This window comes from Melanotaenia boesemani, chromosome 6, assembly GCF_017639745.1.
Source record: "Melanotaenia boesemani isolate fMelBoe1 chromosome 6, fMelBoe1.pri, whole genome shotgun sequence".
NCBI lineage: Eukaryota > Metazoa > Chordata > Actinopteri > Atheriniformes > Melanotaeniidae > Melanotaenia > Melanotaenia boesemani.
In genome coordinates, this window is record NC_055687.1 from 23,278,380 (window position 1) to 23,301,629 (window position 23,250).

At 37.8% G+C, this 23,250-nt stretch overlaps 2 protein-coding genes across 4 annotated transcripts in view; both read left to right on the forward strand.

Moving 5' to 3' along the window:
* The window catches only part of LOC121641260 (transcription factor HIVEP3), a 41,009-nt gene extending 38,360 nt beyond the window's left edge, over window positions 1-2,649 (forward strand). For 2 of the 3 annotated variants that reach the window (XM_041987306.1, XM_041987307.1), the window contains exons 8-9: window positions 212-870; window positions 1,048-2,649. In XM_041987306.1, coding sequence (XP_041843240.1) covers window positions 212-870; window positions 1,048-1,704 — 1,316 coding nt within the window. In that variant the 3' untranslated portion in view covers window positions 1,705-2,649. The remainder of the gene's footprint in view (window positions 1-211; window positions 871-1,047) is intronic. The other variant, XM_041987308.1, reaches the window with a different exon arrangement.
* Window positions 2,650-8,616: 5,967 nt separating this feature from the next.
* LOC121642077 (endothelin-2) lies at window positions 8,617-11,347 on the forward strand. The gene is made up of 5 exons (XM_041988561.1): window positions 8,617-8,745; window positions 9,339-9,492; window positions 9,753-9,866; window positions 10,509-10,562; window positions 10,669-11,347. Exons 1-5 carry the CDS (start codon window positions 8,688-8,690, stop codon window positions 10,754-10,756), a joined length of 468 nt encoding a protein of 155 aa, XP_041844495.1. The 5' UTR covers window positions 8,617-8,687; the 3' UTR covers window positions 10,757-11,347.
* Window positions 11,348-23,250: the final 11,903 nt, after the last annotated feature.

Genomic DNA, 23,250 nt, shown 5'->3' on the forward strand with positions numbered 1-23,250 from the left:
AGCTGTTTACACCATTCATAAGTCTGTAGAAATAGCTTGTGAATAGAATCGAATGGTGTACTAAATTAAATTCTAGCTTTTTCATCCTCGGTCTATTTATAATACATTACAACTTTGTTACTTAAATGCAGAAGTTTAAGTCTTTCTAACATGGATGTTAAGAGATGTTATTCCAAAGATGTTTATCTTTACCTGTGTTTTGCACACAAAGCAGGAAGCGATGAACGTGTGTGTGGCTCAGAAGAACAGGAGGAGCATCAGTTCTCTGATGTGGAAGAGACTGAAGATGATGATGACAATGAGGAGGAGGAGGAGGAGGAGGAGGAGGAGGAAGAGGAGTCTGCATCTCATGAGGACCCACCTTCCTCCTGTTCATCAGACACTCACCCATCAACTGGAGGGCGCTCCAGCTGCAGTCGGCGCTCACAACAAAGCACTCCTGATCCAGAACCCAGTCCCAGTCAGGAGCCCTCCCCCTGGAGAGTCTGGTCTAGAAGGGGAGGGGCCTCGCCAGGCAGCAGGAGGGCTCTGTTCTCCCGGCGAGGCTGGAAGGCGTCTCCAAGAGCCTTTTCCCCCAGCAGTGAGAGTTGCTCTCCCAGCCGCAGTCTCTCACCCCGTTTGGAGCTGTCCTCGCCTATCCACAGCCTGTCCCCCAGGACTGAGCTTTCCTCACCCAGCCGACACGTTTCCCCCTCCCCTGAGAGAGGACCATCTCCCATCAGACCCCTTTCTCCTCTTCATCCAATTTCACCCAGCTGCTATCGGCCAACTCAAGTTCAGACCCCTCCGTCACCCCTGGGGGTGCATCACAGAAGCCCTGGATGCCTGCCTTGGGAAAGCCCCAGCACAAAAAGAGGTCACGTCAAACTGGTCAGTTGTTTTCATTAGTTTAATTTCTTGCACATTCAAACGGGGAAATATTAAGTAAAAAATATTTTATATGAACTTCATTTTTCTTCACAGTGGATATCAGCATACAATACTTGTTTGTGTACTTGCATTGCAAGGTTATGAATAGCAAAAATAAAGCTATTGCTCCCCCTACAGGAGAAAAGTGGTGCAGCAGGAGAAGAGCCAACTTTTTCAGAACACAACTTGTTTCCACCTGCTTTCCGTATTTCTACCTGTGAGGCTTATCCTGGTCTCCCAACAGCAGACAACATCTTCAGCCATCTTCCCATGCACTCCCAACAAGCCAAGGTCCCCTACCTGATGATACCAATTGGTGGGATCCAAATGGTACAAGCCAGACCAAGGTCCCACCCTACTACACCTTCATCCCCAACATCTCCCCCTCTACAGGGGCCATCACTGACCCGGTTTGAATCATACTGGGGCGGGACCCCCAGGACTCAAGGACTTAGGACTCCTGGAGACAACTGGTCAATGCACCAGGCAGCAGGAACCAGCCAGTCTGTGCGGGATGGCACAGCACTAACATTTTCCAAAACAGAGTTAGAGACCACAGACTCAAAGCAATATGGCAGCTCACATAGCTCCGTCCACACTCACAGGTCTGCGACTGAGACCACTGAACACAGCACCAGAGACAGTCGTACAAGAGCGCCTAGCCTCAGCCTAGCAGCCCCTGTAGCCTCGCGTGCCATTGGACAACAGCCAGAGAGGGAGGAGCTCCCATCAGGTAGTGATGTGATGGAGAGAGAAGCTAAAGGTGACTCAGCCAGAACAGAACAGAGCACTTAACGGTGTCGACACCTTGATGCATCTTGCATCCCATTTTGCTTTATTAGTTGCTATACTAGTCTTGTTTTTTCTTTTCTTTTTTTTGTTTGTTTTTTGCTTTGTTTTTATACAGTTTTCAATACTATTGTTAACTTAAATGTTTGTTTTTGCCAATGTTCAGGTTTGGTATAAAAATGCACTTTTTTCTGTGTGAAAATAATGTTTCTGTATATCTCTCTATCTAAATTATATATCTATATAAATATATCCCTCCTGTATCTAAATAGATACTGGTAATCTTAACATCTGTTTAAATCTATGTAAAAGGAATATGAAAAAAATTGTAAATGACCAAAATCTTTCATTAAAAATAATTCCATTTTTGTTTGTCCAGTATTACTCAAATTGTAGTTACTTGTGCCTTTTCTGTCCAGGTTTGTGTTTTTTTGCGATGTACAGAACAGATAGACAAAGAGAAGGCTGTGAATTTTTATATAAACTTTTTATGTTCTTAAGGAGGGTTGATATTTGGTGTTTTGATTGTTTCTGCTCTAAAGGCCAGTGCTTTATTGCCAGGGTAAATGAGAGTTGCCATGTGGAGATCTAGAACAGAAGGAGCAAAAGAAATGCACTGAAGTTCTATTTTTTATTACAAATTACTTTAGATAAGAGTATATGTCTATACAGGGAAGAATGCTCCTTATTTATTGTTATTTGATAACTATGGTCATTTTTTCAAGATTGTTAATTTTCTTTTTTATTTTTATTTTATTTTGTTATTGGGAAAGTTTTTCTTTTCTTTTTTTTTTTTTTTTTTAATCTGTGTGACTTTTTCATGATATTCTTGTAACTTGAATGGGTGGCAAAGATGAAAGATTGAGTTTGGCTGGTACTGGATCAAGTGCCCTGCAGATTTCACACAGCAAAATTTCTAGTCATTGACAAGACAATAAAAAAAACACACCAGACTTCCTTTGTGGTCATGCCTTATTTTTTGATTGTTGCACAAGTCTTTGAAATGCAGATCTTGCTAACAGGGGAATGTATAGAATAAATGTGTCATGCACAGCTGGTCATTTCTACCTCTTAGTGATCACACTGGATTGATTTTTAACAAGAAATTCTGTGCAGCTGGAAAGTAGTCGAAGGAAACCACCAGTTAAACTGAACCTTTGCATAAACTATGTATGTTACACCTTGTGGTTATTTGTGGTTTACAGTTTAGTATTATTAGTCCCCTAAAAACATCTTTAGAGGTAAATGTAAACGAACCAATATTTTAATAAAATGTAAAAATGTATTAAGCAAAAGGAGAAAAAATAACTTGCACAGATTTCCAGTACTTTTTGTATTGGCAGATTTCAACTCTTCAGATTTCTTTCAGTGGCATTTAGCTCTGAATTTATTACTGGAGAGTTTAAAATAGTCCATCTATAGACCATTTTTTCTTTTTTTTTTTATTCAATTTGAGTTATTTAATTTGATTTGTTTTTTTAATGCATACTTCAAATAGTTATGTTGAAAAAACCTCCCCTCTAACTCAGCATTCTTACAGATGATCACGTGCTGTAAAATGTAAATGTAGCTTGACTTTGACTGCAGGCAGGATGTGTTATTATTTATGGGCTTTATTTTCTTCCCTATACACCAGCTGATGCTCTTCATTCATGTAGAGTTCTACTTTATTTTTGTGATTACTAAGAATTGAGAATTGATTAGTTATATCTATTTTTACTATGCAATTCATTCAGAGAGATTCTAATATGTATGCATAGTATACATTTAGTACAGCTCTTCTTTGGATGTTGGTTGCCTTTTGTTCTCTTCACTAACACCAGCTTAAATAATGTTGAGGTCTGGGCTCTGGGGAAGATTCACAGCTTCATAGGACCTGATGCTGCTGATTTTAAGTCCAGTTCTTGTGCAATTGCCATACCTCAGCCTTTGTTCCCTGTTCTCCTTCTTCTAGGTGGCCGACCTTCCACAGAGACCAAATGTGGCTTAAGTAAACAGTAGATGGAGCAAATGAAGGGCATCTCTCAGGTTCTGTCTTGGGTCTTTACTGGATTTGTTCCCATTTCCTCTGGACATCACTTTCACTATTTATCTGTTGTCACTTGTTTTTGTGTCTTTGTCCAAAATGTTAAAGGACCTTTTAATCACTTTGTTTGTGCTGAAAACACTGATTTAGGTCTGTTAAGTTGTTATCTTAAACATTTTCTGTGACTAACTAAAGAGATGAGAACAAATAATAGTATTTGTGAAAGATATGCTTCTACCTTTCCTTACTCTCAAAATGAAGAAGTTCTCAGACAAAATAACTCATCTTTAGGGTGTATTCTTGGTTTGCTGATAGTTTAAGAAATATTTCAGTTTAATGATTTAACAGGACAATGTAGAGGAGGTGCAATCAGTGATATATGAATAACGCAACCCTTAAGATTCCCAATGAGATGCTCGATGAGGAGACACCCTGCTCATTCAAGTCAGTCAGTTCTCTAGGTGCTGAGTTAGGTTGAAATTGTTAAAGCCATAGCATTTCATTTTCTTAAATGACCTGTTGTGTCTGTATGACAATTACATTTTTCATAAAAAAAAAAAATTATATAGTAATTAGTATAGTAAATCTTACCACTGACGACTTTCAAGGGCTAGAAGTGGCAGCTGTGTGACTCTAGGACTACCACTAGATGTCACCAAACTCAGGTGCTGATGACTGATTCAGTTTTAGTTGTTTAAATGATAATGTGGTTTTACCCACAGAAACTCTGGAACCATTTTGCATTCTGGAGGTTTTAGTTTTGATTTAGATCAGTGGTTGACACATATCTTTTAAAATACATTAACCTTATCAACTCTGAACACACGCAATAAATAACGTTATGAATTCCAGGAAGTATGATTGGATGTATGGGTCACCTGACGGTCCCCTCTGTAAATAATTTGCCAAGACCAAAGGGTGACATCTAGAACAATCATAAGTGCCACACATCTTATGTATAACATCTTTGTCATGTCGGCACTTCCAAGTACTGGGATAAAGTATGTCAAGAAGTATAAAAAGCTATTCACATAAACGGCAATGTCCTCATCCAATCTAGGTTGATTTTTAAAATTTTTTATTATTATTTACTTTCAATGGCTGTATACAAAGTGACAGCACAGCAAACTTGGGGTTATGCAAAGCTTACACAGGCAAGTTATTCAAGTTTATTGACAGCAAGCCAAAAGATGATGTGATGATAGGTAAATTGGACTTTCCTCAGTTAATGTTCTGAAACAGGACAGAAATCTTTCAAGGTCCTTTAAGTGCTTTGGTAAGTGTGACATGCTATGTATGAAGGAGTTAACTGAGGTTGGTAATGAAAAACAAACATCTTCCAAGACAGAAGCCTACTTAGACATTTCAGAGGGATTCGGTTTTCACAGATTTGTCCTCTACTTGTTTCCTTCTCTTTAGCTACCATCCATTTTTGAGCAACGGGGCTGCTCAGTTTGATGGGATGATCCCTGGGGAGGGGACACATCTGTGCTCCTAAGGAGACTGAACTTACAACCTCTGGAGAAAGAATGTGAAAAATCTACAGAATAGAGAAGTGTTTTGCAGTCACATCTAAACATCTTTACGTAAGAGAAACATATCTCCCCCACCCTGCAGGAGATTTGGCATATTATATATGTGACACAGATAAAAATATCTATAAACAAACTGAGCTGATACATTGTCTTAAATTTAATGTTAAAAATACAATGTTGTAGTAGTACAAAACCATCTTCTTATCTTTTTTTGCAGCATATGTCTTTGTCATTGGTGCTTTTTTTGGGCCATAAATATGCACAGTACGCACAGAGGTACAATCTGCTCTCTGCTTGTTCATGTAAAGGCCTCAGATTTAAAGGAAAGTTACAGCTCATTCTGCCAAGTGGCTACATATCCATCCCTCAGTTTGTTCTCCTCCCCAAAACACTAAGGATCTTTCCAAAGATCCTTTTGGAAAATGACATTTAGATGTATCTGCACCACACATCAGAACATGCATTTATTGTATTTGCATGTGTGAGGGTTGATATTTGGTTATCTGCATTAATCTGATATGGTTGACCTGTCTTGGCAGGTCATATGGGTGTGACATGACTGTGACTGTGACATTACTGGGAGATTTGCCAAGCTGAATCACCAGTTATCAGTGGATGGAAGCATAATTTTAGTCAAATGTTAGAAAATGGCAACACAGCTATTCAGACAGCCACAAGTCACATGTTCCACTTTGTTTTCCCATTTTCATTTCACTAATACAGGAAGAGAAAGAGCTTTACCATCAAATTTTAGTATAACAAAGTTTATTTATGCCGCTATATTTATGTTTTTAATTTTAACGTTCATCAAACCAGGTCTGCATAAAAATATATGGGTTTGAAATAAACATTTATTTGACTGATTTCCAACAATGTTGTTTCCACTTCATTTCAGAGATGATGAAATTGTGGATTATAATGCCCCAACTGATGACTTCATATATGCACATGTGTGAAAATAAAATCACACGATTGACTTGACTCTTTGGTAACAGAACGATTGGAATGTATTCCCAGTTAGTTTGGCATTATGAAGTGAATAAGTACTCAAACTCATAGTGTCAATATTCCACTATGAAATGATTAAAAATGCTTTATAATCAGTAAAGGCTCTGCATGTTTTATCAGTAAAATACAAAATACAATCCCTCAGAGCATTTTACTTTTACACAGTACGTTCACTGCTATATTAATGTTTAACTCATTTTAAACATGATACATGTTGTAGTTGTGTCTAGATCAGTGTGTCATATGTGTGTAGTATCACCATACTGGGGCAACCACAATTTTTGTAAAAGACCTGAGTAACAGTCTGGACAACTTTGGGTCTGCATGTAACAGAGCCCACACACAGTAAGAGTCTGGACATTTCTAAGGCCTGTCTGATCATTATGTGTTTTCTTTGAGAGTAAAACTTCAGTGCACACAAATGTTTCAACAGAGATAATCACAAAACAGTGTACAAATAAAAACATGAGTGAGATCCTTAACCAGGTCTTCTTTTGAAAACCCGCCCTGTCAGGAGGTTCAGTCAATAAGCTTGTCACTAGTTCAATGCTAACATGGTAAATATTATGGATATTATTGCTCCCACTTAGGTTGTTGTCTCTGGATAGAAAAAAGTATCCATGAAGAAATTCCACACTGGTGAAAAATGAAAAAAGTGTCAGAAAGCTGAGCACAGATGGAGAAAAACAAGTTTGCAGTTTCATTATGATATGTATAAAGAGAAACTTCACACTTATAATTTACAACTGAGGAACAAAAGAAGTCCTATTTCTCTGACATTATCACCTAAAACTCAGGCTTTATTCACTACAGTCGACAGGCTAACAAATATATCCTGTGTCAGTAGAACTTGAACTTTTTTCCACCAAGGCCTGAAATGACTTTGCCAATTTCTTCACAGATAAAATCCAAAATATTAGACAAGCAGTTGGTTCATCAACAGAAAGTTTAGGATCTGTTTACACCAAAAATCCGTTTAAACACTATTAACAGCAAAGATCTGAAGAACATCTGAACTCCTCCTCTTGCTGTTTGGACTTTGTGCCCTCAGGTTTTTTCAAAAAGGTCTCAAAGATTCTGGAGTCAGATCCGTTACAGATGGTGAACTTCTCTTTAATTTCAGCCATCTTCCCAGAGCCACTGAAAACAGCTGTAATCAAGCCTCTACTTAACAGATAAGACTAAATTTACACCAGGAGTTCCCCAAGGTTCCATCCTGGGGACTGTTTGACATCTACACGCTCCCAGTGGTCATAAAGAACAACACAATTAGTTACCACAGCTATGCAGGTGACACACAAATATATATTACAATGTCACCAGGAGATCGGGGCCCTGTACAGGCTCTTGGTAAATGCATTGAGGAGAATAATGACTGGATGTGCGTGAACTTTCTTCAGATAAACAAAAACATGGGTTCTATATTATTTGTAAATAGGAACAGCCATGCATTTTTATTTCAACATTTTTTATTTTTAGATGATCATGCATTGTTTGGCTTTGATTGTTATACAAGCACTTGCTTTTAACCAAATGACAACTTTTATCTGTGTTTCTTCAGCATCATTGACTGTTTATCTTTTCACAGTTCAGACTGTTCACAAAGTTCAGACTTTTATGTCCTCTTCATAAAATGTAAAGAGTTTGGACAGACAAATACTATCTCCCATGTAGACAGTTGACAAGATGAAGCTGTATGAATGATGCATTGTGGTCAAGAAAGAACAACATACAGAACAATATGCTAATACTGTGTTTATATACTGCACTTAAATAAATGACCTCAGTTACATTCCACCACTGTTGTCCTTTGATTTGTATGTTTGGGTGGATATCACTGATCAGTCCAGCTGTTTTGTTTATTATCTGTTTCAAAAAGAGAAGCTGGACTTGGGGACTCAAGAGAACCAAATTCAAATAGTCTCCTTCACATACTAGTATATCACTGCCGTATCTCCCTTTTAATCTTTGTGTTTCTTACAGTTAGTGGGAATTTTGGTCATGGTCCCCCCTATCATTGTTAAAGCATAAGGTATCGACACACAATAATCCAAGAAACCCATCTTTAGACTTCAGGTCTTTATCATAGCTAGATGATAACTCATTCAAAGGTAAACCACAGACAGAAGCTCCATTTGGCAGATGACATTTATTTTTTGTCACAGAGACGCTTCAAAGCCACAGATATTCCTGGAATGTATCACAGGTTTGAACACCCTGGGGTCGTACACTATAACTCCATGACAGGCAGGCATGGGGGGAGCTTCAACCATGACATCACAGCAGAGGAGAGGCATAAAGTTCAGACACCTTCAGGAAAAAATCACAACAGCAGCAGCAGCAGCAGCAGCATATTAACACCACACCTACAACTGTACAGCATACAGTCTCTGCAGAAAGTCCTCCAGCAGATCTTTAGTATGCCCACTCACAGCAGCCTGCTTCTCCTTGTCACTTTTTGGGCTTCAGTTCAGGAAGGTAAGTCTGTTTGTCATTTCGTTGAGCTAAATAATTCTTAGGAAAAACATTTATTTTAAATTAATTGAATTTTTTTTGTAAACAATTTTGAAATAATTTAGGAGGAGCCTTTTCTTTATGTAGGACTGTGACTTACAAATGTGGCATTTTCATTAATCTCAGCCACACTAAACTCATGGAAGCTTTAGACATCATTCCATCTTGGTTCCCATGCATGTTTTGGCAAGCACAAGCATGTGAAATATATAATGGTCCACTTAACATGTAGTTGCTCATTTATTTATTTATTTTTTATCTTTTATTTTGCATATTTTGTAAATGAAAAATTAAATAATTGTGGACCCATTTTTAATTTTTATTTAAAACCATCAGTCTGTGAGACTTTCAGATTTTAATTTCTCATAACTAAAAAAAACTGATCTATTGCCATACAAATAAGTTTGTGGATGATGGCACATTTTGTAGAAATAACATTGAATCTGGGAAATCTGAATCTGGAAGAGAGGACTTCTGGGAAGTTATTTTGCTTAGTTGGAGTTAATGCTGTGTTTGCTCACTTTTATAAAGCATCTCCTCTTGTCTGAATACTTTAGGTTTGGCTTTTCCAGTCCTGAAAGAACCAGGAGTGGAAGCCAGGGATGTCTCAACCCACCATGTGAGGACCAAGCGGTGCGCTTGTAGTAACCAGCTGGACTCTGAGTGTCACTATTTCTGCCATCTGGATATCATCTGGATTAACACACCCAGGTGAGCACGAGAGGACAGAGACACAACCACTCTGGGATACATGTAGAAAACTCTTTTGTATAATGACCATATACACAACAAATTTGTCAGAATCACAGCATAAAGTTTAGTGCTTCTTACGTCAATCCAAGAAACTGCTGAATAACTGTGCTATCATCACTGCTGTATCATTAAATGGGCAGCTGCAAAGTACCAAAGAGCAAAGTCTGCATTGCCTTTATGTCACAAGCATGGTGCTAAGTGTGTTTTTCTCTCTGCAGCAAGACAACAACTTATGGTCTAGGTGGTGCTTTGTTACGACGCAGGCGGTCAACCGGCCGTTGTACTTGTGCCATCCATGAAGATCAAACCTGCACCACTTTCTGCCATCTCCGGTGAGTCAGGGCCTGAGCGTCTTTGTATACAAAGCAGCACGGACAAGTATCAGTTAAAGGCTGTCGTTAGCGAAGCGGTTCTGTTTGTACAGGCAGGTATTATTGCCTTATGAGGAGGAGAGGGAGTGGTGGGGCGTGAGGAAAAAGCTCATACTATTATTAGCCAAAATGTGTCCCACAAGTCCTACTTGTCCAAGGGTGTGATCATCAAAACAATCCAACTGTGGCCTTAGGGAGTAAGGTAATTAAAGTGCACAAAGTCCACAAAGGTTGTTTTTGAGTTTTTTTTTGAGGACTCGGGTGTGTTGGAGGGAGTGAAATGTTTAATAAAGAATGCACATTCCCTGGAAATGGCAGGGAACTATGTACTGTTGCCACCTAGAAACAGATTAGACAGCAAGCAACAAGTTATAGACAAGAGGCATGCATGGCAAGCCTGAACAGCTATATTTTAAAATCTTTACAAAAAGACACTCTGGTTGGTTGACTGTTTTGTTGTGCCATAAACCATAAATTTAGTCTGTAAAGATAAGATTTTTATCTTTCAGAGAGAAATAGCATGAGATGTTTCAATAAAAGATTCAGTTATAAACCTAAATGTTGAGGAAATTTGTGCTAACTTTGCCATTTTCTTGTGTGCAGCCCTGAAATCAAACCTATGAAGAGACCTCAGTTCAACATAATAAGCATCCTGAGGTGAGTTTTGCAAAGTATACAAAAATCAACAAAGAAAGAAATCAACACAACTCTCATCCTCGCTTGTATCATGTTTTAAGTCTCTAATGGACTTTCTATTCCACAGGGCTGCGGTCGACAGGTTAAACGAAGCTCAGGATGCACACCTTTCAGACAAAGAGGAAACTTCTTGGCCTGAGAGGAAGAACGCTTGATGAACGGTGTGGCTGCAGAAGTAGTGAGAATGAAAGAAAAAGAGAGTGGGAAGCGAGCACCTGAACAAATGACACTCCTTTTGTATAGAGGAGGGTAAAAAAAAAAGGGTTGCTGAAAGATACGTCCGACCCAGGAAGGTCAGAGTGCCACACAGATGTCAGTTTGTAGCCACAAATAGTGGAAAACATGATGGAGGTCTCCAGGCGTATAATGAAAGAAGAGGAGGATGATCGGAGTTGATAAGACGTGAAACCAGGTTAGGGTTAACTCGGATTAGTCTAGTCTGTAGGAGCTGAAGTGACTGTTTCTATGTCACTGTACAGACAGGCCAGACCCAAGCAAGAGATGCTAAATGTAAAACAAGTATAGGATTTTATTTTTCTTATATGCAAATAATATTGTTACTCCGTTTGACGTTTTTCGGATAATTTTCCTATTATTTAAGTAATTTCTTTTATCGTTTACCATTTATAAAATTGATGTTGTGATAGCTGACGGGGTTAAAGTTTAGTTATTGTGTTAGTGTGCAAAAGTAAACAAAAAGTTCATATATAAGAATTTTATCAAGTTCCATGTTTCTCTTTATGTAAATGTATTTTATTTGAAATTAAAAGAGAACTAAAACAAAAATTCTGATGCTCATGTTTTGTTTTGGTTTATATCCTTTTCGGTCTCTTATCTGCTCTTTCATTATTTTATTTGTTTGCTTAGGGAAGTAAGTCACTCTGAATACACCACCTGGGAAGGATCATTTGAGGGACAAAAATCATATTAAGCAACATGTGTGATTCAATTGTGCGACAAGCAAACACTATCTGAGTTCAAAAAGAGCCGTGACATGGATGACTGGCTCTGGAATTTATGGCTTCACATCAATAATAAGTTTACCTGCTACTCAAAGGCAGCACAGCCCATGTTATCATAAGGATCTGTGGAAAGAATTCAGCTTTTTGTAAGTCGGGGGTACCAAAGAGGCACAAAATACCCTTTCCCCCTTGTTCCTCCTCAACTGCTTGCACTGCACATACCGTCCAGGCGCACCTGAATATGCAAGAAGGTCGATGAGAGCTGAAGCTGGGAGATGATTAGTTTGTCATGTCATGAACAAAACTGCGGTCAACTGAGGTGCTGTCACTGTCAAGTAGTATTGAAGAGTGTTAATGCACCTTGAGTTTAAGAAGAAGTTTGTCCTGTTTGACTGAATTTCATATAATTCTTGTGATGTCTGAACTTTTTCTAAAGAGATCACCTGCAGACATCTTTTCCAAACAGACCTGAATACAGCAGCAGGCCAACTTTACACTGTGTCACAGATTGCCAGTTCACAGCAGACACAGTTATCGTACTCACAGACACACAATGTTCTACAAACCTACAGTGCTATTTCACTAGTGGCTGTATTCAGAATCACTTGATTTATTTCTAATCCTAGCAATGGCAGGAAGTTTTTATGTAATCATTTAGCTGTTGTAAATCATAGTGATCCATTTTAAATCAGGGCAATTCTTTATTGCAGTTGCAAAGGGGCACCATCAGCAATATAATAATTATGTTGTTAACATTATGTTGTAAAACATTTGAGAGAAAACCTCTTGATTGACTGTACCAAGGAAACATGACCACCGCCTGCCTCAGGGGGGAAAGCTCTGTCCATGGTGCTGGACTGGAAAGGCACTTCCTTGTTTCACAGCTGGAGGACAGTGTCCTACAACACTTTCTTTGTCTCCTATTGACTATGAACATACAGAAAAAATAACGAGGCCTAGCTCAATGATGAAACCTAGGTCTAAAATGACCAATTAATTTAATAATGTTTCCAAAATACTTCTGGCAAAACCATAGACAACAAATATTGCATCAAACTATTTCAAAATGTTTAAAATGTCAAAATGTTCAAAATACCGCAAAATAATTAGAATGCATGTCAAAAAAATTTGATAAAAAAAGACTTTTTGTGCTTGAGAAGATGTATTCAATAGCTCATGCAGTGTAAAACAACCTATAGACAACTGAAGAACATGTGACCTCTAGTGGTCATTAGAATAATTGCATGTGAATTTTTAATTAAAAAAAGGCTTTCTATTGTATCCAGTGTTGTGGTTACATGTAACTGAAGTAACCAGAAAACTAGCTTGCATGAGTGGTACTCATTTTGTAAAAAGAATGTATTTTATCCCTAAACATGATCTTTTGATAACTTTAAACGGTACAGTGTGTAATAAATAGGCCTACTGACATCTAGTGGTGAAGATGGGCATACTAATTACTTCAAATGCCAAGCACAGATGTGAATGGATGGTGGCCATCAGTGCACAAAATTCTTTCAGACATAAACTTGTTTTCAGTGGATCCAGTGGCCTCAGGTGCAGCCTTGACTGCACTACAGGTAACTATTTCAAAATTGTGTACATGTGTACTGTCTTCTACTACTAAGGTGTTACTTAAGCCAAACGGTGCTCCTATCAAACAAAGCACTGCACTTTAAAACCTCAGAGGATTCTCACTTTCAGAGTTGTTTGTCCATTCAGTAAAAGGCTGCCACAAATATGGCAACTACCAAGTATCATACCCAAGGCTAACAGTTATTTTTAGAAAAGTGATTAAATACCAATAGAAACAGAGTTTTTAATGAAATTCTAAAATGTTTCTGTCAATGATCGTTGGTTTTATTACATTCTGCATCTTTAATCAAGTAGTTTTTATTTCTAACCCTCACGAAGTAATGTTTTTGGCTAAACCTAAACAAAAAGTGATCAAAATAATTTTAGTTAAGTGTTGTTAAGTTATTAGGTGCATATAGGGCAGAGGTGAAAAAGCAGTTGTGCTATGTTAACCTTTAACAGTTGTTTGATGCAAATGATTGAAAGCATAGCATATAATAGCAAACATGCCCTTATGAGGATTGTTTTTGGCTATTTAAAGGAAACACTTGAGATTGACATGCTGGATGTGAAAATAATTACTCATATTTACCTTTCACCTCTTCTAGGAGCAGTACTTTACATTACTTTACTTTACATTATAGGTTGCCTGTAAAATGACCTACAGGGTCATTTTGATTGCAGGGAATGTATATTTGGGCAGGTGAGTCACTACAAAAACTCACTGAAAATACAACCCTGGCTCCTAATGTCACTTAGTGAGTGATTTGGATTTACAGTGTACTCTTACATCAAGCTCCCTTTTCAGAGTAAAAATATGCAGCCTCTTCATCTTTATTTACATCCAATTTCAAGTTTAAATGATGCTGAATTCACTACCATAAGAAATTAGTCATTTCTTTAATTTCGGTATCCAAACTCGGAAATTTGACCATTACCATTCTCTATTTCAACAAACAGAAGTGTTAGTTAAAAGTAGTCCATATAGGCAAGTTTTAAACATAAAACTTATACAACACACAGAAGGATGGACTAACATTAAAGCCGAGGATTTATATAGCCAAAATGCGACAGACAGATAAATATTTTAGTCAGTAGCCACTATGAATCATTACAGACCTACTTCCATAATTCACAGTTGTGGCCAGTTAAGCTTGATCAAAGTCTTCTTTGCATCATACATAAACTCTCTCCCTAGGTGTGGCTAAAGGAGGATTCTTCAGAGATAATCATATTTTTCCACTGCAGGTGGACTTTGCACAGGTTTTAAGTGTTCTAGATTAAATGAAGAATAAAAAGAGTTAGTAATGGGAGCCCTTCCTTGTTATTCAGCTGCAGGAAGCTCTGAACAAACTACTTTGGTTAATAATGAGACAAGGATTTCTGAAGTATTGCATATATATATACACACACATATATATATATATATATATGTGTATATGCTAATTTCCTGTGTTGTATTTGCATTGTCAATAGAATCTCCTTTCTGCATGTTTAACACATGAAGGATAGATTTGAAAACCCACAAATCAGACCTCATATTCATTACAATATGTGTTTTGGTAAACAGCTAAAAATGAAAAAGCATACAGTAATTGTAACTGTGGCGTAAGAGGTTATATTCAAGTAACTGCAAAGACCTTAAAAAAATCTATAAAAAAAACTATATGCTCTATAAACCTACCAGAACCCTTAGGTCATCTGGATCCAGTTTCTTATCAGTTCCCAGGGTCAGAACCAGACATGGAGAAGCTGCATTCAGCTTCTATGCTCCACATGTCTGGAAAAAACTCCCAAAAACACTAAAACACTCAGTTTACACCCACCTGTTCTCTGCTGCATTTCACTAGTTTTTATTTAGAAGTCCAGATCTGCATTTGGTTCTTTTACGCTGAAATCTTAACTTTATTTCTTTATCTGAGCTTTTTTTTTTTTTTGCTGTTTTTATGTAATCAATTTTATCTTTTTTAATCTTAGGACCTGTGCTGCTGAACTGGGGGAACCACTCCAGCAGGTCTTCAACCACAGTCTATAGCTGGGGAAAGTGCCTACCCTGTGGAAAACATCCTGTATTGTTCCAGTTCCAAAGAAAAACCGCCCTGGTGAGCTGAACGATTACAGACCGGTGGCACTTACATCCCAGCTGATGACGACGATGGAGCGGCTCATCCTCTATCTCCTCAAGCCCCAAGTGCAACAGGCCCAGGACCCCCTACAGTTTGCCTATCGCGCAGGTGTGGGTGTGGAGGATGCTATTCTCTACCTCCTACACCGTGTCCAAGTACATCTGGATAAGGGGAAGGGCACAGTGAGGATCCTCTTCTTGGATTTTTCAAGTGCCTTCAACACAATCCAGCCCCTGATGCTTCTGGACAAACTGAGGGAGATACAGGTGGATCCCTGCTTGGTGTCCTGGATCTCTACCTCACAGAGAGACCGCAGTACGTCAGGCTAAAGGACATCACATCTGACACTGTTATTAGCAGCACAGGAGCACCCCAGGGGACGGTGCTGGCCTCCCTCCTCTTCACACTCTACACCTCAGACTTCTGTTACAACTCAGAGCTGTGTCACATCCAGAAGTTTGCAGATGACACAGCCATCGTGGGGTGTATCAGGGATGATGGAGAAGACGAGTGCAGGAATCTGGTCAGTGACTTTGTCTCCTGGAGTCAGATGAACCATCTCCAGCTTAACACCTCAAAGACTAAGGCGCTGGTTATTGACTTCAGGAAGTCCAGCCCACAACCACGTCCAGTGACCATCAGGGACGACAAGGTGGAGATTGTAGACAACTACAGGTACCTCAGGTTGTGGCTGGATAACAAGCTGGACTGGACATGCTGTACAGATCACCTGTACAAGAAGGGCCAAAGCCGTCTGTACTTCCTGCGAAGACTGAGATCTTTTAACATCTGCAGGAAACTCCTGTGGATGTTCTATGAGTCTGTGGTGGCTAGTACGCTTTTTTATGCTGTTGCCTGCTGGGGGGGTAACATGACAAAAAGGTGTGCTAACAGGCTGGAAAAACTCATCAGGCGGGCGGGCTCTGTGGTTGGCATGAAGCTGGACTCCCTGGTGACAGTGGCAGAGAGGAGAACACTAAAAAAACTACTGGCTATTGTGAATGATGCCAGTCACCCTCTGCACACTGTCATCAGTGCACAGAGAAGCCTGACCAGTAACAGGCTGCTCCTCCCCAAGAGTAGGACCAACAGGCTCAGAGACTCCTTTGTCCCCCGAGCCATCAAACTGTACAACTCTGCATTAGGCAGGAGGGGAAGAAGGAGGGGGGAGAGGGCGGTGTGCAGTCCGCCTGATACAACACATGCACAATAACCCATACAAACAGTTCCAATAACTTATACGTGCAATAGTGAACTGGGAATCTGTACCACCTCTACTGTGTGCAATGCTTGTTTATATTGTTTTATTTAACTTATCTTATTGTTATTTATTGCATTCTATTTGTGCTTTTCTTGCACTTTTTTGCCTCTATTTTGCTCTGTACCTGTATATATTGTGTCTTGTGCTTGTCCTGCTTTACTGTTGGTGTTGTATTGCTGCTGGTACCCAAATTTCCCTGAGGACTCTCCAAAGAGATTAATAAAGTATTTCTATTCTATTCTATTCTATCTTTGTTTTTCTAATGTACTTGTATTTTTTTTCTTCCTCTGCACCTTGCTGTAATGTTTGTATGTTTTATGTAAAGCACTTTGAATTGTCTTGTACATGAAATGTGCTATACAAATAAATTTGCCTTGCCTTGTCTAAACTCTATAAGTATTATGTTTGGGGTCTGTTACCCCTCTTTCCTATCAGACAAGATGTTAAAATTACGTACAGAGCTTTACTTAATGAAACAGTCATACCTAAATATTTATGAATAAGATTTCTATAAATGGTTTTGCTTGAATATAGGGCAAGTTTTCCATTGCAGTGGGTCAAACTACTAACACTCATTTGGTTTTGAATGCAACTTAGCTTAGTTCGGCAAACAAACGTTATGTAACTGTTAGACCTGTGTAAATTGCAGTTGGGTTTATCCATGTGTAACACAAGGTTTTTTGTGTCAGTGAACCCAGACGCCCACCTCCATACATCCCTGCATGTATATTTTCTTAGAGAGGGGGAGAAACCACGGTCTGATTGACATCTGCTCCCCAAAACTCCAGTGAATTTGAGTGTGGCCAAGCAATGCTCCTACATTTCATCATGCATCATTTCTTTTATTCATTTTATGTAGTTAAAGAGCCATAAATCCTCCAAATAAACTGCTTTAAATTGATTCATTCCACAAATGTTTTAGTGCAGTGCTTTCAAAAGGCTTATTTTGAAGTCACAGCCAACTAGCACTGATTATGATAGGTAGCAATAACCAGGTGTATCATCCATCTTCTCAGTATAGTGAAGAGCTCTGCAATGTGTCAAGAAACTCATACTCATACTCATTTGTTAACTCCTTAGAATAGCTGATTTAAAACTTTTAAAGAACTGATTTAAAACGACTAAATAATGTGCTTGCAAAGATCACTTTGTCCTTCATTTGTCCACCACAAAGCTAATGCAGCATTTGTACAGGTATCCCTTTCAGCCTCATTTAACAGCAACATAGAAAACAAGAGATGTGTCAAAGATTAGATCAACTCTTAAATATTCCTTATGTGCTCAAATATTCCACAGCTGGTTCCCAGAAAATATGCAGAGCTGCATAAACCCAAAGTCCCATCTAACAGCAGTGCACACATACAAACACCTGTCACTGGATATTTCCAAAAACATAAACTAACTTCTATGTGTGTGTTTTACCCTCCACTGTGCATTGCAATGATTCTTTACCACCAGGGCACAAGATCATATTTCTCTGCGTAGGCCGGGACAGCTGTCTGTACTGTTTACATCAAAACCAGAACCACTTAACCCATGCAGGAAAAGTCCTCTCCAGCAGTGTGCGGTGCCGCGCTGTTTGTCTGACTTAGCTGGAGAGAAATGACCAAAACCAGATGATCTAAAAATGCAAAGACTCATATTTGAGGGAGGAACCCATTAGTGAAAATCAAAACATATATTTAGATTTGATTTAGACGTACGTTGGGAGATACAGTGGGTTTCCACTGAAGGGAAAGGTAAAACTATGTGGCTGGTAATACATACTTCTTTAAATAGTCACTAATTTCACTAAAGTGCAAATAAAATTGCATTCCAATATACATAAAATGTATGACTCTCTTGAGGAAGTGATAAGAAATGGTTGTGTCCCCTTTGTGAATCAGTTCCAGAGAAAGTGCTTTTTTTATTAATTGATAGTGAGCCCAGCAATTATATTATCTGTTTAATTCTTATCTGGTCCACTCAGAAATACCAGTGTGACATCAGGGGTAACAGCTGATCAAAACTATTAGATTAACAATGGAAAGCATTCTATTCTTCTATCCGTAGACACTGTAAAATATAGAATGATGACAGGCTTTCTGTTGCAGAAATGTGCCCAAGTTTGCTTCATAAGGAACATCCTTTAAAATCCACAAGTGATACCTGCACTGTTCAGCTTTCTGTTCACCTGTCATACAGGTGTTTAATCAATAATAACCTATGTTATAGTCATAGCAGAGGGCTTGCACTGAATTGTATTTTAGTGAGAGATGATTTAAATATTCTGCCTATATCATATTTATGAATAAGAAAAAACAAAGTGAAACATGAAAACCAAACATGATAAAATGCAACCTGGTGGAACTGACTGTCCAGGTGTTCTGATATAAAGTGAATTAGGTTAAGATGAAATAAATAAAAACATTTTGTGCTAGTTTTTACAAAAATGCAATAAATAATCTCACTGTGCAAAGCATTTTACTGTACATCTGTAGTGCATGCAAGAGCTAAATATGGCCTTAGGGTCCAATGTGGCCCATGTTTGGGCATCTCAGTCTGGCTCAGTATCAAATTAAATAAAAAAAATACAACCCCCAAAAAATTATTATTAAAAAAGAAAGCTATCTGTTAATTAATATAGATGCAAGTGAAAAGTTGCTTATACAAACGTTTTCCATTGTTCTAGCAAAGAGCACTATCTACTTTTAGACTGGACTAAAATAGGCTTCAAGTTGTCTCTACCAGTGGCAGGTTAGCAGGGCCAGCAGCTGCACACACAGATGCAGGATTACTTCAAAAACAGAAATGTTGGCTCCAAAAGTTCTGGTTTTCACCAAAAAGGGGGAGACCTAAGTAGTTGTTGCAAGTGTTGGCTTGCAAAAGCATGCATACAATGACATGAAATGAAAAATATTTTATTAATCCCAGAGGGAAACTGTCATTTCCATTCTAAAAACTGTAAAAATTACATCAAAAACCACTTTTCAACAAAGTGTGCCAACTATCCTACAAAGTAATCAGTGCAGGAAAAAGAAGAAAAGACAGCTCCATAAATCAATTCAATCAAAAAGAGTTAACCACAAAATGTCTGCATGTTGGCAGGCGAAACTTCGACAAGTGTAGCTGGTGATCAGCAATCTTCACATTGCAAGATAGCCAACCTACCTCCTGCTACAGTAGAAGGGCCACACATCAGAAAACTGTTTCGGTTCAGTTGCCTAACATGTGGCTCCTTCGGTACATTAACCACTCCCTCATTCTTTAACCCATCCCTTAACAGTATACGATCGTAGGAAAACAGTAACTTCTATGTGATTTTACAGTGTCTACTCTTTACTTACAAAAATTAAGAAAATGTTTTGAAATTTATTCTCTTACATTTAGTTCTTTATATTAACCTCACAAACCAAAAGCAGCTTTTGGAGTAACATGAGCCACCATAACACCACCATTCTGACGAATAATCTAACACAGTTATTTCCTGATTAATGCCGTCATAAAGCCCAACTTTAAGCACTGGTTTTAGTCGCCGTCACTCTGGCTTGAAGCCATGGTGATGGTAGATTAGTAGCCAAAGAAACGAGTGTGATTAGCAAAGATTCTTTTTGTTTGTTCTTATTTTTCCATCTTAAACTCTCTCAAAAGCCAACACCCAGATTAATCTGTGATTACAGGGATTGTTGTAGGTCCAGCAATGAACATCTCTCATGGTCTGGTCTATTTCTCAGAAAATAACATCCTATGCTAACAAACTGATCACTGTTATTTTATAACTGGAAGCATTAGCTGTTAATTCACAATAACTAATTGTGGAGTAAACTATATATATATATATATATATATATATATATAAGGCTTAATTTTCCTAACATCTATAGCAAATTATTTGCATATGCTGTAAATCCTAAAAAAAAAAAAAGCATTTTAAGCAAGAGCTGGACAAAGACCTTATCTGATAAGAGCAGCTCAAATAAGCACATAAGTTACATTAAACACTCCCAATGTTTAAAAAAAAGAAAAGGAGATTTGATAAGATTAGGTTTGTCCATCTGGATTGAAATGCTTCCTTGTTATGGGATTTACAGTTACTATGTGAATAAATTCTTCACAGCATAGTCCAAGAAATAACATCATGTTTTCTAATTGCATATGTCCTTAAGCTAAACTTTAACTCCTATATTTGTTGGAATGAGTGAAAACACGTCATCACTGTAGTTGACCAATAGATGGCCTCCAGGTCCAGTAATCTGAGGCTGGAATAACATCATATGAACTTTAAAAGGTGTTCCCTTGCTAAGTCTTTAATTAAAGACTTTCTGCTTTGAATTAAAGCATGAACAAACTATAATAAGTATAGGAAATGCAATGGATTTATCTATATCTATCTAAGGCAGCGTATAATAGAAAATATGTAGGCAGAGTTAAAAATTCTAATGACACAAACTCTTCATATCACCCCACCAAGTCAACAAGTAGATATGGTAACAAATGTGTGGGTGTCTGTGGGGTTTTTCGATTCATTTAGGGTTCTCACAGATACGGGTTGTTAATAGGAATCTTCAGCTGATTAAAGTTCCACAGTGAATAAACTTAAACTCCTCACAACTTGTGGTAATGTTCATCAACCATGCCTTTCTAAATAATTTGCTGGCAATATATAGTTTTAACAGTTTCTGTTATAAAAGGTTACTGAACAGTTAAGGTGATAAATAAAAGTCAATATAAGATTTTGAAGCCCAGTAGATATCAGTTGAAAATATGTTGGGCAGGTCAGAAAATTAGGAGAAGCTAACACAGGAGGGCGCACTTGTACACAGCAAAGCATTCCTAGACACAGAGGTAAAGTAACCTGGGATCTCATCACAAAGACAACATTTGACACGCACAAAGCAACATCTTGATAAATTTTGCCACAAGTGTTATTGATATTGATGAAAATTTTACTGACATCAAAGCTGTAGGTTTCTGCACAAGATTTCATTTAATACTTAATATTTCTGGATACAAAAGTCATGTGTTTGTATTATTGAGTGGAATTGAAAAGAAGCAGACTTCTGAAACAAGACAGATTTTTTTTTTCTTCATGGGATGCACCAGAAACAGATTAAGGAGATAGTTAATATCAAGACCTCCTGTAACTGAAAAAAAGGCTGCATTTAAAAGAAAGACAGCAGCTGTTATAAACATCAGTGTTGTGATCCTTGCTAATTATCATTTCTAATGATAGTTAGCAATGACAGTTTTAAATATATATATATATATATATATATATATATATATAGAGAGAGAGAGAGAGAGAGAGAGAGATAGATAGATAGATAGATAGATAGATAGATAGATAGATAGATAGATAGATAGATAGATAGATAGATAGATAGATAGATAGATAGATAGATAGATAGATAGACTGAGACTGACAGAAGAGCTCCAGCTTGTCTATAAATATAAGGAAATTTTATAAACTTGTTAAAAACAAACTTCCTTAAAAAAATATCAAAAGGGTTTTGCACATTCTTCCCACTACATTGCGGAATATCAATATGTTATAATTAGAATATCATTTAAGCCATTTAAAAGAAGTTATAAAAAGAAAAACAGGTGCAAGACATTGTATTTAAGATTTTTTTTGTAAGAGATAATATAGATAAAAGATAAATGCCTTGTGCTCCAGACCAAAGATGAAACGGACTATATGGCAACATGTCCTAAAGCCAATATGATGGTATGAGGTTTTAATCAGTTGTGTTTGCTAAAGTTCATTTACACTTCTGGCGGTATGGATGCAGAAACTTTAACTGAGATTAATGGGCAACATATGCTGCCTTCAAGACAACATCTTTTACAGGGTCATCAATACATTGTTGATACATGTTTGAAGACTGGGACAAAAACTAAACAAATAAACCCTGAAACACTGTTGCTTGGCATCGTCAATGTAAGTTTGCCTTTTGATTGTTATGACAATAAACGGCAACACTAAAAGTTGGCAAAAGCTTTGCCATCCCAATTTTTTATTTTAATGATGTGCAGGCCTGAAATACAAATACTGATATAAGTTAACAAATTAAATAAAATGAATGAGGGAAAAACATGGAATGTGAATTTGTGCAATATCAATAAAAAAGACAGAACCTAAATATCTTGAGGTCAAATTGTTTGCAAATAATAATAATAATAATAATAATAAAAAATTTGTTTGCAAATAAATAAGTGAATGGATTTCTCATTTCAACTGTCTTAAGTTTGGTTTTCAACTTTGCAATGTGAAGACATGTACACACACACAGTGTTAGTATAATAATAATAATAATAATAATAATAATAATAATTAGACGAAGAAGAAAAAAAAACATTTACTTACTAAGAAGAAGAAGAAAAAGGGGAAGAAGAAGAAGTTTTAAAACATTGTCATTATTCAAGCCCATTTCTGCAGCAGTATACAGGCTAACTTTGGGTTTGAGGTGAATAAAGTGAGCTGCAGTGTGGTCTGTGTGGGAGCTCTCTTTAGATTTTTATTCCGTTATGACCTGAAGATGCATGTAAAAAACAAATCAACAAACCTTCTTCGTTTTCTTCTCCCGACATTGAAAAGCTGGACAATATAACGGTATGCTACCCGAGCCCCCCCCCCGATCAGTGCGCTGCAATGCCTGGTGGGTACTGAAGTCTTCACATCAATAAGAGGGGCCGTGTTTGAAGGGCTCCCCTCCACTAAGAACTACCAGTACCGAGATGCTCTG